Here is a 14,427-nt window from a genome sequence, read left to right as displayed (position 1 = left end):
GCCCTGGGGTATCCGCTGTGCACGGTTCCTGGGCAGAGAGAAAGAGATGAGGATGCAGACAAACACCCCCAACCTTATCCTCCTGCTTGAAGCATCCATGGAGCGCGGTTCCCGGGCGGGGAGGGGTGGAGAGGAAAGGATGGAGACCCCTGACCTGGGGCACCTGTGGCTGCTCTGCCCCCCTGTGCAGCTCCCGGGCAGAGGGATTGGAGAGGGAGGGATGGAGATGGAGGGGTGGAAAGGGAAGGATGGAGAGGGAGGGATGGAGAGCCCAGGGTTCTGCACACAGACCCCTCCCCAGACTCGGAGCATCCACGGAGCGCGGTTTCGAGGCGGAGAGGAAAGGATGCAGATGTGAGGGTCTGAGGAGAGAGGGGGATGGAGAGGGAGGGATGGAGAGGGAGGGATGGAGATGGAGGGATGGAGAGGGAGAGATGGAGAGCACGGAGGTCTGCACGCAGACCCCTCCTCAAACTCGAGGAATCCGCAGAGTGTGGTTCCCGGGTGGAGAGAAAGGGATGCAGATGTGAGGGTCTGTGGAGAGAGAGGGGTGGAGAGGGAGAGATAGAGATGGAGGGGTGGAGAGGGATAGATGGAGATGGAGGGATGGAGAGAGATGGAGATGGAGGGATGGAGAGGGAGGGATGGATAGGGAGAGATGGAGATGGAGGGATGGAGAGAGAGAGATGGAGGGATGGAGATGGAAGGATGGAGAGGGAGGGATAGAGATGGAGGGATGCAGAGGGAGGGATGGAGAGAGATGGAGGGATGAGATGGAGGTGGAGATGGAGATGGAGATGGAGATGGAGGTGGAGATGGAGATGGAGGTGCAGATGGAAGGATGGAGGAGATGGAGAGATGGATACGGAGGGTTGGAGAGGGACGGATGGAGGGGGACGTACGGCGACAGAGGGACGAAGACGAGGCGCTGGAGGCGCCGGGGTCCGCAGCAGCCCCCTCCCCAGCCCCGGGGCGGCTGCGCTGCGCGGTGCGGAGGGCGGGGAGGGGCCGGGCGGCTGCGGGCTCTGCCCCTCGGCCGCGGGGGCTCCGGGAGCGCAGCCGCCCCTCGCCGCGCCCCCTCCCCGCCCCGGCAGCCGAGCAGGAGCCGCCGGGCGGGGATGCGGGAGGCGGCGAGCGGCGGCTGAGGGCTCCGCGCCCCTCGAGCCCGGAGTTGGGATCTATCTGCCTGCCTTGGGATTGAATTTTTTTTTTTAATTCCTCCCCCTCCCCCCCCCTTTTTTTTTTTTCCTTTTCCCCTCCTTTTTTTCCTCCTTTTTCCTATTTTTCCCCTCTTTTTTTTTTTTTTTTTTGCACACGTGGAGGGCGGCGTGGATTTCCTAACATGATCTTGGCAAGAGCCTTCTGCATCGTCCTCCTCGTAGGTGAGTGGCCCCGGCGGGGATGCTGTCGCCTTGCTTGGGGCGGGGGTGGCGGAGCTGCCGTGTCCTTCCCCAGGGACGAGGATTTTCCTTAGGGACAACCTCATTTCCCCATTCTCCATCAAAATTAGCAAGTGGAAACTCAGCCCCAGCCGCCCCATCGCGATCGGGGGGAGCAGCAGGCAGAGCCCTGCTCCTCTTCCATCCCTTCTCTCCTTGCCATCCTGCGTGGATTTGCACTTTGGAGGCTATTTACCCCTCTCCCCCCCACCCCAAACCGTGTCTCCCGGCACCCTCCGGCCCCTCCGGTTCTTGGGAACTCGGCGTGGAGACTCGGTTCGCGAAGTTGAGCTAATTGCGTGTGGGGAATCGCTTTCCCCTCTCTTGCAAGCCGTGCGTGTTGCTTTAGATCGTGTGCGAGTTATTTAGGAGCTCTGGGCTCTGCCAGGAGGGAGGCTTCGCTTTTCTAGGGCAGCCGCCTGCGGAGAAGGAGCAGCCGGCGAGGGGGAGAAACCAGAGATCCCCGTGGATCTGAGGTGAAAAGGAAGAAAATGAGAAAAATCCGGTTTTTTCCCCCTCCTGCGAGGCTTGGGTGCACGCAGGATCGTGCTGTGATCCCAGAGAAACTCTGCGGAGCTCGCCTGGGCTGGAGGAGCATCTCCCTGCCGCGAGGACAGGGATGAGGGATGGGGATGAGGGACAGGGAGCTGCTTGAAGGGAGATTTGGAGGTTGGCAGAGCAAACCTCCTCCCAGAGCATCTTGTGATGCGGGGATGGAGCTGCAGGCAGAGGAACCGCTCGGAGACCCCAGGGAGGACCCTGCGCCCTGGGTGGAAGCGAGGTGACTGGTTTTTCCTCTCCCTTGCTCCCCAGCGTTATCCCTGCCTGGCGAGGGGAAAGGTGCGTGGGGTGGGACGCAGGCCTGGGTGCTGGGGGGGCTGAGCCCTGATTTGGGGTGCCCTTCCCCGTGACCTGCCAGCAGCAGGACATGCCAGGCTGCGTCAGAGCTGGGGAACGCGAGCTTTGCCTTCTGAGCCAGAGAGAGCGAGGAGGGATGCTCTGGGAGCAAGGAGGGATGCTCTGGAAGCAAGGTGTGGGGCACGAGTGGGAAGAGATCTCGGGAAGGAGAGAGGAAGGGCTCTCCAGGGATGACTAGGGGGGCAGTTGGCTGCTTTTATGCCGCTGGGCGTCTCACGAGCAAGATTCAGGAGGACAGGGACCTCCAGGATGCACCCAAAGCGTGGTCCGTTCACCCTCGCAGGGGAGGTTGCATGAAAGCGAGACCATCGCACCCATTCCCAAAGGTTTCGTGGGTGCAGGGAGGGAGGTTGGGTCACAAGACTGTGTCCCCCCAGCCAGAGGAGCTGTGACACCCGGAGCTGTCATCACTGGCAATCCATACCCCTAGGTTCAGCATTATGGATGGGGTCTCCAGGGCACTTCATCCCGCTGCCCCCCACAGCCCAGCCTGGTGATGAGGAGCCGGCTCAGTGTCCCGGCTCAGTGTGGAGGAACCCCAGCTCCTCACATCTGGGCTTTTCTTTCTGATGAGCCAAAAAAAGCCCTTGGGTTGGGAGAAAGCGAGCGCTGCCGCGGCTCCAGGCTGCGAGGCTGCACGTTCCCGAGCAGCAGGGTTTGGTTGTTTTTTTTTTTGTGAGTCGAGTTGTGAGGATAAATATTTGCCTCTAAAGCTGCCTGTGTCCAAAGGTCTCTGGCAGGACCAGTAAAAAGGAAACGTGTATTACAGCTTGAAAAGAAGCAACTCAGCCTGGTGCTGCTGGGGAGAAGCCGCGGGAGCAAGAGGCAAGCGGGCCTGGCGATGTTTGCTGGCTGAGGCTTGTGCATCTGCCTGCAAATCCTCGCTGTGCTCCGACACCCCGGAGACTGCTGAGGATTAGGTTTAAATTCTCTGCAGATGTTTTATTGATGGGAGTTTAGCGAGTGTGTATCTGTCAGGCGATTTCTTTCGGGTAGGAAAAAAACCCTCTTCATCCAAACTCCCGACCTTGCGCCTCTGCGGGGGCTGCGGAGCTCGGGGCTTGGCAGCACCGAGAGCCAGGAGGAGGCAAAAACCACCCGTGCTGCTGGATTTGGGGGACCGAGGTGTCCTGTGTGGGCTGTGAACCATGGGAAAGGGCTGTTTCTGCCCTTTCGTTTCCAGCGGGATGGCTTTGAGCCGTGCTCCAGGGTGTGCTGGCACCCCTGGCTTGGACGCGGGGTGGGATGCTGCAGGCATCTTCCTGGGGCTGCCGAAGGGGCACGCAGCGCCCTGCTCTCTGCCAGGCTCTGGAGGCGAAAGCCAGGAGGCTGGGGCCAGCTCGCCACCACAGATCCCTGCCAGCTCCTCCGTGGTTGGATTTACTGTTGGGCTTCCCATCCCAGCATGAGCGAGCGTCCACCCCAGCGCCGGGGGATGCTGAGGGTGCCGGGGCGTCTCGTAAGGATGCTCCATGTGGTCCAGCAGCTTTCGGATGAGGGCAAGGTTGTCTCCCTTCCCCACCTGCCCACCAGCATCTCTGATCTCTGCCTGGGAGGTGCACGGAGCCAGCAGGGAGGTGGGATCGCAGCTGGAGGAGAGGCTCTGGGAGGTGCTTTGGGAAGAGGATTGGTGGCATCGCCTGGCGAAGATGGAATTGGAGCTGAGACCTGGGCAGAGGGCTCGGGGCCAGCGCCAGGCGGATCTGCAGCTGGGCTGGGCGAGGACATCAGAGGAGGAATGGCACATGGTGGAGCTGTGGGATGGCTCTGGATGCCTGGGAGCCGGTTGCCCGGGGGCTGCTGGATGCAGGTTGTCCCAGCTGCTGTGCTGGGCACCTCGGGCTGGGCTTTCCCAGCTTGTAAAGGTGCAGAGCTGGCCCTTTTCTACTCAAAGCACCAAGGCGTCATCCACCTGATGGCGAAGAGCTGGCGTTTCGACCCTGAGGAGCATCCAGACCCTCCACCCATCTGTGTGTCAGATATGTCTCCACCGCTTGTGGATCCTGCCTGCCTCCCGTGTGGAATATAATCCTGAAAGGCTGAGGAAGGTCTTCCCAAGGGACATCTGCCACCCAAAATCGGATCTAACGTGAGCGTAGGAGCTCTGCACCCGCTCCTGGTTACCTAGAAACCCTCCAGACCTCTCCAAACCCAGCAATGTTCGTTCGGGGGCATCAACCGAAGACCAGGAGGATGGGATCTGTTCCTTGGCCTGAGCGCAGGCAGTGGACGTGTTTCCACCCCCAGCGTCGCCCCGTCCCTCCTGCAAAGCCGTCAGAGCCCCGAGCATCCCCTCTGCTCTCCTCGAGGAGCGTGTCCCGGCTCGGCGAGGTGGGCAGAGGCACCCAGGGTGGTGGCAGCCGCCTGCGTGGGGGACCTGCTGCTGGGGCTGAGCCCCCACCAAGCCCAGGAGCTGCCTCCGTGCCCTGGCAGGTGGTGGGGACACGGGTGGCCCTTGTCACATGCCTGTAGGTGTCACTGTCCCCCTGCCATACCTGCCCGCGTGCCCGTGGGCTGGGGGCTGGGTGATATTTGCTGTGCCCGTCTGGTGCATTGTGAGGACAGGTCTGAGAGTTGGGGTTGTTCAGCCTGGAGAAGAGAAGGCTCCAGGGAGACCTTAGAGCAGCTTCCAGTGCTGGAAGGGGCTCCGAGAAAGCTGGGGAGGGGCTCTGGAGCAGGGAGGGCAGGGACAGGATGAGGGGAATGGTTTTTATCTGAAAGAGGGGAGTTTGAGGTGAGATTTTAGGAAGAAATGTTTTGCTATGAGGGGGATGAAGCCCTGACCCAGGCTGCCCAGAGCAGTGGTGGCTGCCCCATCCCTGGAGGGGTTCAAGGCCAGGCTGGATGGGGCTTGGAGCCCCTGATCCAGTGGGAGGTGTCCCTGGATGGGACTGGATGGACTTTGAGGTCCCTTCCAACCCAAACCATTCCATGATTCTGTGCTGAGATCCTAGGACACCCAAACCTGTGATATAAATGGAAGCGGGGTGCCTCCCTGCATCACCTGAGGATGCCCTCCAGGTCCTGCTGTGCCCGTCTTTGCCTGCTCCAGCGCTTTCCCTGTGGCTCTGAGTGCAGGCATGGGGGGAGCAGCCCTGCCAGCCCTGCCTGCCCCCCTTCTCGATGCCCCCACGGTGCCAGTGGGCGCGCCTGGGATCGATTTGGCAAGGAGCTCTTGCAAAAAGCGAAATAAAATGATAGAACCACAGAAACAGTGTGAGAGCTGAGGCAGTGCCGGCGGGAAGGGGAATGCACGGAGCCAGCCAAGGAAAGGTCCAAGGAGCAGGCACTGGCCACGCAGAGGCAGGAGCCACGTGAGCTGGATGGTTGCCACCCCAAGGGCTGGCTGGCACGCAGGAGGCTGCCCCTGAGGGGAAGAGTTTGTCCCGAGCTGCAGCCGTCCTGCAGCCCGGCCAAGCCTGAGTGCTCGAAAACCCGTGAGTCAGACGCCCTAAAAATCCGGAAAGTGATGAGCTGCAAAATCCAACCCAAACCGCAGCGGGTGGGAAGAGCTCGGATGGGCTTGCTGCTCTCCGTGACTCTGGAGAGGTCAAGTGTGGAGGTTGGTGTCCCCAAGCGCAGGGGCTGTGGTTGCTTATTTGTTTGGTTTTAATAAGAAACAGAGTCCAGTGGCCTTACGGTGGCTCTGCATTGGTTTAACCCTTCACGTTCTCCACCTCGTGCCTTAGGGTGCGTCCCTGCTGCCAGGGTGCCAGAGTGCCCTGCTTCTATTTCAGGCCACTGGATGCATTTTGCCGTGTTCAGTAGCCCTCGTGGGGCTTCTGGCTGAGGACACGTCCAGATCATAGAATGATAGAATGGTTTGAGTCAGAAGGGCCCTCAAAGCCCATCCAGCTCCACCCCTGGCATAAGCAGGGTCACCTCCCACTGGATCAGGGGCTCCAAGCCCCATCCAACCTGGCCCTGAACCCCTCCAGGGATGGGGCAGCCACCCCTGCTCTGGGAAACCTGCACCAGGGCCTCTTCACCCTCATCATTAAGAGTTTCTTTCTCATATCTAATCTAAATCTTCCCCCATCCAATTTAAAGTCATTCCCCCCTTGTCCTGTCCCTCCATGCCCTTCAAAAAAGCCCCTCCCCAGCTTTCCTGCAGCCCCTTTCAGCACTGGAGGCTGCTCTAAGGTCTCCCTGGAGCCTTCTCCTCTCCAGGCTGAACAACCCCACCTCTCTCCCCCTGTTCTCATAGCAGAGATGCTCCAGCCCTCGGATCATCCCTGTGGCCTCCTCTGGACCCGTTCCAACAGCCCCATCTCCTTCTGTTGGGGATTCCAGACCTGGATAGGATGCTCTCCCTCGCTGGAGCATCCCGGAGGTGGCTTTAGTACCGAGGACCATTCAGGCACACAGGCTGATGTTTGGGGTCTCGGAGGGAGGGGATGCAAGGGGTTCGCGCCACCTGGTTGCCCTCCCTCACCTGTCTCTGCCCTCCTCTCTCAGACGAGATCCTGCGCTCGCTGGCTGGCCCCGCGTCCCCGCCGGGGCAGGAGGCCCATGGCTGGCGAGTGCCCGTGGACTGCGTGCGAGCCAACGAGCTGTGCGCGGCCGAGCCCAACTGCAGCTCCCGCTACCGCACGCTGCGCCAGTGCCTGGCCGGCCGCGACAGGAACACCATGCTGGCCAACAAGGAGTGCCAGGCGGCCCTGGAGGTGCTGCAGGAGAGCCCCCTCTACGACTGCCGGTGCAAGCGGGGGATGAAGAAGGAGCTTCAGTGCCTTCAGATCTACTGGAGTATACACCTGGGGCTGACCGAAGGTAGGGGACGGGGCTCTGTGGGGCTGCCGGGGGGTGGAGGGGGTGGGAGGAGGGGGGTCCTGACCCACGTGGAGGCTGGGAAGCTCTGAGGGCACATTCTCCTCTAATAATTTAATAATTCTCCTCGGGCACTGGCAGAGGCTGCCCAGGGAGGGGGTTGAGGCACCTTCCCTGGAGGGGTTTAAGGGACGGGTGGACGAGGTGCTGAGGGACATGGGTTAGTGATTGATGGGAATGGTTGGACTCTATGATCCAGTGGGTCTCTTCCAGCCTGGTGATTCTATGATTCTATGTATAAAAATGGGCTGAGCAGCCCATGGGCATCCTGGGCAAGACAGGTGGTCTCCCCTTTCTCAGAGGATGCTGATGGGGACGAAGCTGAGATCTCATCCACCCGATGTGGGCACAGGGTGAGGGAGAAATGGGCTCAGGGCTGGGTTTGCAGCAAGAGCTGATGGTTATCATGGCAGAGCTGTCGTGCCTGGGCGGCCAGGTACCTGCAAGCCTGGGCAGGGCTCCTCTCCAGCCCGTCTCCCACCTTCCTACCTGCCCCAGAGGAGGAGATGTGCCTTGGGGAGCGGAGGGAAGCAAGGCTGGGGCATGACTTTGCACCTCGACACCAGCTTTTGGGGTCTATCGGGGCACAGAGGCTGTCGCTGCCTCCTTGGTCCCCTTGCTCTGCTGGGGTTTGTGGGCTGAGGAGCAGCAGGGAGAGCTCGCCGGGGTCTTGCCTTGCGGAGAGGCGCTGGAGCCTGCTGTAATTGCAGCCCGACGAAGGAGTAAATCAGAGGCTGGAGCAGTGCAGGTAATTGAAATTGGATTTTGCTAGCCCGGGGCTGGTTTGTTCATTGAAGGCAGGATTATCTACTGCCTGAAGGCAGGAGGAGGCAGCGGGTGAACCCCTTGCCTGTTTGCGGGGGCATCACCGGGGCTGGGGCTGCCCTGGAGCCTCGTGTGGCTGGTCCAAGGCTGTTTGCTGGGCTCAGAGGAAGGAATTAATAGTGAGGGGCTGGTGTCCGTGCTGGTGGGGTTCGCTTTGCTGTCCTATGGGCTCTACCTCCTCCTGTGCCACTCTGGCAGCGCCCAGCTCGCTCCAGACAGGAGAGGAGCAGAGCCAGCATCAGTTTAACAGTATAGATCCCTTTAATGGGCTTACGGCTGGCTCTGCATGTGGAAGCTCTTAAATCCAGCTTCATCTTGTGCAGAACCACCTGCACCAGAGCCAAGGGGCCGTGGCAGAGTCCCTGCAAGGACATGGGCTACCTGGCCGGTGGCAGCTCACGAGGGTCTCGGCCACCCATGGCACCAAGTGTGTTGGTTTGGGCTTGTAAAAATACCTGTTCCTCTGCTGTTTCATTGCCCTGGATGGAAGCAGCTTGAACTGAAGGGGTTTAGTCGATGGAGCCTGCAGAGGAGCCTCCATCCCTGCAGCCACAGGGTTCTCTTCTTCTAGAGGAGGAGGTGGGAAAAGAAGTGGTTATACCAAGTCTTAAGGAGAGATAAAAGCTCAGGGGAGGTCCATCAGCTCATCGTTTGAATGTGCATCAATCAGCGTGTGTAAAAGAAATGAGAAGTCCAAGGTAGAGCCCAACCTTCTGCCTTTTAGTGAAGATGCTGTGCCTGGTGGCCTCTGGTCCAGCCCCATGGATGCAGGATCCAGGCAGTCCCTGTCACTGAGGAGAACTGCTTTCCCTCCAGCCTCATTCCCGGAGGTTAATTGCATCTCAGCGAGCTCAAGAAAAGTCCACTGCCCTTTTAATGCTCAGTAATTTTCCTAGCGAGCAGCAGGGTTCAGCTGGTGTTTAATTATTTATTGCATTGGCGAAGCAATATACCAGGAGGTTACAGTGTTTCCTAAATGCACTTTAATAAAGGTGCTATTTGTCATCGGAGCATTAGGAAACCCAGCGAGGCAGAGGGGGTCGGCCTCAAGAAGGCTGTTGGCAGTGTGTTTCCTTCCCTGGGACCAGGATCAGGAGCTGCCCTTGGCCCCAGCGGAGGCTGTTACCCCAGGGAGCATCCTCAGCATCACCCTGAAGGCAAGATGTGGAGGTGATGGGCTGACAACCCACAACCAACTGGAGACAACCCAGCTTGGGTCTCCCTGGGTGGCCACCCAGTTCTGCCCTCCTGGATTTCCAAGAATCGATGCTGAGGAGCTGCTGGGCTTGGAGGGAGCCTTCCTTCGCGTTCCCTGCCTCTTAACGAGCTTGTTTTCCAGCACAGGGCTTCAAGTGGCTCCTTAATTACATGGGATAAATGCTGCCGTCTTGTGCTAATAATAACTTGTCGGAGCGTGCGGGGGCTGGAGTGGTCCAGGCTCCATCCCTGGAGCAGACCAGGCTCATCCACGATGCGGGCAGGGACCCTGCCAGGCACAGCAGCGGATGATGCTCAGGACTGCTGCTCAGCCACTAGTTGGGGCATTCAAGGTCCAGACACTGATTTTTACATGTATTTCATTTTTTTTCTTGTGGCTGGTGGGGTTGGAGGAGAGTTTCCTCTCCTCAGGGTGGTGGGTGGCTCCCTGAAATAAGTATATTCTGGAGATACAAGAAGGGTAAGCATCAGAAGAAGCTTCTCTCCATCTCTGAGATGAGAATTTGGGAGGGCAGAGCTGAGGGACTGGGCATGGTGGGATGCCTGGTGGGTTTTCAGCCCATCACCCCACACCTTGCCTTGCCACTGCCCTCCCTGTGATGAAAAAAGGGGGAGAGGGGGTCTGCTCCCAGCCTGAGGAAAGACAGAGGTGCTCAGGTTCCTTCTGGAAAGTGTGGATTGGCAGAGACGAGCCCTTTGGAGGCTTGATTCTGCCCCTCTGAGCTCGGGTGAGATCTCAGCTGGAGCCCTGCATGCAGCTCTGGAGTCCCCAGCACGGGAAGGACGCGGAGCTGTTGGAGCAAGACCAGAGGAGGCAATGGAGATGATCTGAGGGCTGGAGAACCTCCTGTATGAGGACAGGCTGAAAAACTTGGGATTGTTCAGCCTGGAGAAGAGAAGGCTCCAGGGAGAGCTTAGAGCAGCTTCCAGTGCTGAAAGGGGCTCCAGGAAAGCTGGGGAGGGGCTCTGGATCAGGGAGGGCAGGGACAGGACTAGGGGGCATGATTTTAAGCTGGAACAGGGGAGACTGAGATGAGATCTTGGGCAGAAATGTTTTGCTGTGAGGGTGGGGAGGCCCTGGCCCAGGTTGCCCAGAGCAGCGGTGGCTGCCCCATCCCTGGAGGGGTTCAAGGCCAGGTTGGATGGGGCTTGGAGCCCCTGATCCAGTGGGAGGTGTCCCTGCCCATGGCAGGGGTGGGACTGGATGGGCTTTGAGGTCCCTTCCAACCCAAACCAATCCATGATTCTGTGATTGTGCCATGAATGGGTCAGTGCTGGGGATGCTCTGGTGCTCAGATGCTGAGAATCTTTATTCCCCCACTAAAATATTTCCACTTTCCCTGCATCAGAGGCAGAGTGGAGTGGAAAACAATCTTTAGCGTGTTTTTTTTTTTAGGCAAATACGTATTTTTGTAACAACAAAATGTCAGTCAAGTGTTGCATAGAGACCCTAAACCCTCCCCTGTGCAGCTGGCCCAGACAGGGCAGCCGTATTCACGGAACGTTGCCCTTTCCGATCTAAATTCCCTCAACTCCTGAGGTCAGTTTGAACGCAGACGCTGCCAAACCTGCCTTGCCCAAGGAGCTGAGCTTGCAGCAAGACCAGCCGACAGGCAGCTGCCCAGCCACAACCTCCCAGCCAGCAAGAATTAAGCTGAGTTGGCCCCAAAGGGGCTTTTCCTTTCATGGTTTAAATCCTTTTTGCTTTTCCCTCCCCAGATTGCAGATTGCCCTGCTGGGTGGGGGTTCCTGTCTGTAGCCTCAGTGGTGGCTGAGGTTATTCTGTGGGTTTTAATTTGCTTTTTCTCTCCCTTCTCACTCTTTCCTCCCACTCCAGGAGAAGAATTTTATGAAGCTTCCCCCTACGAGCCGGTCACCTCTCGTCTCTCTGATATATTCAGACTTGCTTCAATTTTCTCAGGTAATAAAAGCAACATGCATCCACTGTTTTATCATCTCTTTGTGCGTGATCGTAGACCTGCTGCTGAGCTTCCTGGCAAGGACAATGTGCAACTTCTTCCCTCGTGGCTTGTTCCTTTGCTCCTCCAGCTCCTCTCATTGCTCTCCTGCCTGTCTTTTCTCCCATCAGCCCAGACCTGATGCCTTGAGCATCAGTTGGAGGTGACGTGCTCCCCCCACAGCCAGCAGGGATGGTGGAGCCTGATGGAGGGGAGTGATGTTGGTGCTGGTTCCTGAGAGCTGCTGGGGTTTGAAGCACTTTGGGACAGGTCCTCTGTGTTTCAGACCTTCCTGGTGGGATCCAACTGCGCTGCAAGCCTGGCTGAGGAGGGGCTTGCTTTGAGCCCCTGCCCCGGGCAGCAGCCTCCTCCTCAGGCTTCCTTGTTCCCTGAGGCTGTGATTTAAGTTTTCACCTTTTGGACTCCAACCATGGGCTTGTATCAAACAGCTGAGGTGGGCTGAAGAGCCTGCAAACCCCTCACTTGTCTTGCTGAGGTGTCCTCTCACACAGCCGAGCGTCACGGCGTTGGGCAGGGGAGGAGCAGGAGGCACAGCCCAGAGGGGACCGCGCTCTCCCGCTGTCCACCCATCGCTCCAGGTAAAGCATTTTGTCTTCTGCAAGATTTAGGACCAGCAGGACGCCCTGTATGTGGGAAGCCAAGGGGACGACCCTGTTTGCTTTCCCTTCCCAGCACAGCGGGCCTCAGGCTGGGCTCCGGGATGCTGCTGGGAGAGGGATGCGGAGCCTTCAGAGCATCTCTCTGCCTCCACATCCTCCTCTTGGGAACCCAAACTCCACCATCATCCTCAGGAACTTTTTTTTCCGCCATCTATTTCCATGACAACCCCTCTGTGCTGCCACCCTGCACCCCCCTTTTTCAAATTAGGTCACACAAAGCCTTGGCTGCTTCTTCTTTCTCCTCTTAGCTCTTTTGCTGAGCATCACCCACCACCGCAGGGTTTTGGGGGTCCCTGCATCCCCAGATTTTGTGCGCTGCGCACGGGCAGAGGGTGGTGGCATCGCAGGGACCCTGATGCTGTGCCCGCAGTCACCTCAGCTCACCTGGGGACACCTGGGACGAGGGCAGTGATGCCGCGTCCCGTCGCTGCCGTCACCTAAAGCGAATTCACCAGGATCCCTCCGGGGAGCTTAGCACCGGTTCGAGATGACGATGCCACCCCCTCCCGTCTCCTTGGATTACATTAGTGTCAAGGAAATATTTTAGCTGCTGGAAAGTCTGAAAAGCAAAGTGTCTGGAGCGGGGGATTAAATGCTCATGGGTTGATTTATTCATAAAAGCAAAACGAGAGGAGATGGAAGCCTGTCTGGCAATTTTGGGGCTGGAAGAAGAGAGGAATTGGCTGTTGTTCTGCTCTGGAGATGTGCTGCGGCCATCAGGGTGGCCTCGACGCTTCTTCCACCCCTTCTCTTGCTGCTTCTTCTACCCATTCTCTCGCTGCTTCTCCTACCCCTTCTCTGGATGCTTCTTCCACCCCTTCTCTGGATGCTTCTTCCACCCCTTCTCTTGCTCAGGGGTGGAATGGTGGGAGCAGCGAGCAGCTGCCCCCCTGGGATCCCTAACCCCGACCTGGAGCCCAAGCGATTGAAGCAAATGAGCTGTTAGTGTTGTTTCTCGATAACAAGGCTGAGGCCGTGCGCTGCTAATTGCCTGTGGGGATAGCGGAGGGATTACTTTACCTTTCTCGAATGAAGGGGCTGTGTAAGCGAGGAGAGCAGCGACGTGTGCTGCTGCGCTCTGATTGCTCCTGCCCTCGATGGGCAGAGGCTGGCGGCATCGCAAGTGAGGATTGCGAGCGGGTGTTCCAAGTAAGCGTTGCAAGAAAACCTCGCAGGCAAACATCACAATCGAGCATCACAAGCAACCATTGCAAGTGAGCATTGCAAGCGAGAATTGCAAGCAAGCATCACAAGCAACTATTGCAAGCGAAAATTGCAAGCAAACATCGCAATGGAGCATCACAAGCCAGCATGGCAAGTGAGCACCCCAAGCAAACGCCGCAGCCCTCCCTGCACACAAGGTTTTGCACTCCTGGACCCCTCCATGCAGCAGAGCATCCCAGAGCAGCGGTGAGGATGCTCTGCAGCCCCACATGGTGCTGGAGCCTGCCTTGTGGAAGCCACAGCCTGCAGGGAAGAAGGATGAGGCTCCCTCCCATTGGGAAACCAGCCCCACGCTGTGTTTCTGCCTGCGTGGGTCCAATGCAGAGGCAGCAGGACCCATGAAGTGGGGGTCAGACCCCTGGGCTCAGCTCATACGGCGCAGCACTGAGTGGGCTCGCAGCATCTCTGCCTCCCTCGTCACCCTCCTCCTCTGCCTCCTATGGGGAGGCCAAGCAGAGCCTGCAAGGGGATGGCTGGTGGCACCAGGGCTCCCAGCACAGTCCCCTCCCCAGCTCCTCGGTCCCCGTTTCCTTCTCGCCTCATGAAATTTTCATGCTTGTGCTTTATTAATGAGCTCCCCAGAAACCCTGCGCTTTCAAACAGCGGCTCTATTAAAATTCATCCAGGTCCCTGCAGGTCTCCGGCAGGGCAGGAGCGATGCTCCGGAGGATTAGACAATAAGCCAGCACTTTGCACAGATCCCTAACTTGTGCTAGGGAGCCACGGTTCTGGCTGTTAACCTCTTGGAGCCGGGCTAGCTGGGGGCAGAGGGTGCTCAGTGTCTTCCCCCCCAAACCAGAAGCCGTGCTGGGCAAGGAGAAAAGAGAGCCATGTGCCCCCCAAGCCTCTTCAAGCATCTTTTTCCCCTTCTGCTTCTCTGGCGTCAGTGTCATGAGCTGCCTCCATCCTCAGCCCTTGGCTGGATGGATGCCATAGCACCATAGTGGAATGGTTTGGGTTGGAAGGGACCTCTGAGCCCATCCAGTTCCACCCATGCCACGGGCAGGGACACCTCCCACTGGATCAGGGGCTCCAAGCCCCATCCAACCTGGCCTTGAACCCCTCCAGGGACGGGGCAGCCACCCCTGCTCTGGGCAACATGGGCCAGGGCCTCCCCACCCTCACAGCAAAACATTTCTGCCTAAGATCTCATCTCAATCTCCCTTCTTTCAGCTTAATATCATTCCCCCTCATCCTGTCCCTGCCCTCCCTGATCCAGATCCCCTCCCCAGCTTTCCTGGAGCCCCTTTCAGTGCTGGAAGCTGCTCTAAGGACACCCTGGAGCCTTCTCTTCTCCAGGCTGAACAACCCCAGCTCTCTCAGCCTGTCCTCATA

The 14,427-nt window shown here is 58.5% G+C and overlaps 1 protein-coding gene across 1 annotated transcript in view; it reads left to right on the top strand.

The window, feature by feature from the left end:
- The first annotated feature begins 1,282 nt into the window (after window positions 1-1,282).
- Window positions 1,283-14,427, top strand: part of GFRA2 (GDNF family receptor alpha 2) — a 28,786-nt gene continuing 15,641 nt past the window's right edge. The window contains exons 1-3 of the mRNA XM_069877508.1: window positions 1,283-1,382; window positions 6,816-7,130; window positions 11,068-11,151. Coding sequence (XP_069733609.1) covers window positions 1,343-1,382; window positions 6,816-7,130; window positions 11,068-11,151 — 439 coding nt within the window. The 5' untranslated portion in view covers window positions 1,283-1,342. The remainder of the gene's footprint in view (window positions 1,383-6,815; window positions 7,131-11,067; window positions 11,152-14,427) is intronic.

Source organism: Phaenicophaeus curvirostris, chromosome 27 (genome assembly GCF_032191515.1).
Source record: "Phaenicophaeus curvirostris isolate KB17595 chromosome 27, BPBGC_Pcur_1.0, whole genome shotgun sequence".
NCBI lineage: Eukaryota > Metazoa > Chordata > Aves > Cuculiformes > Cuculidae > Phaenicophaeus > Phaenicophaeus curvirostris.
The sequence above is the reverse complement of the archived record's forward strand: the minus strand, read 5'-3'. Positions and strand labels throughout refer to the sequence as shown.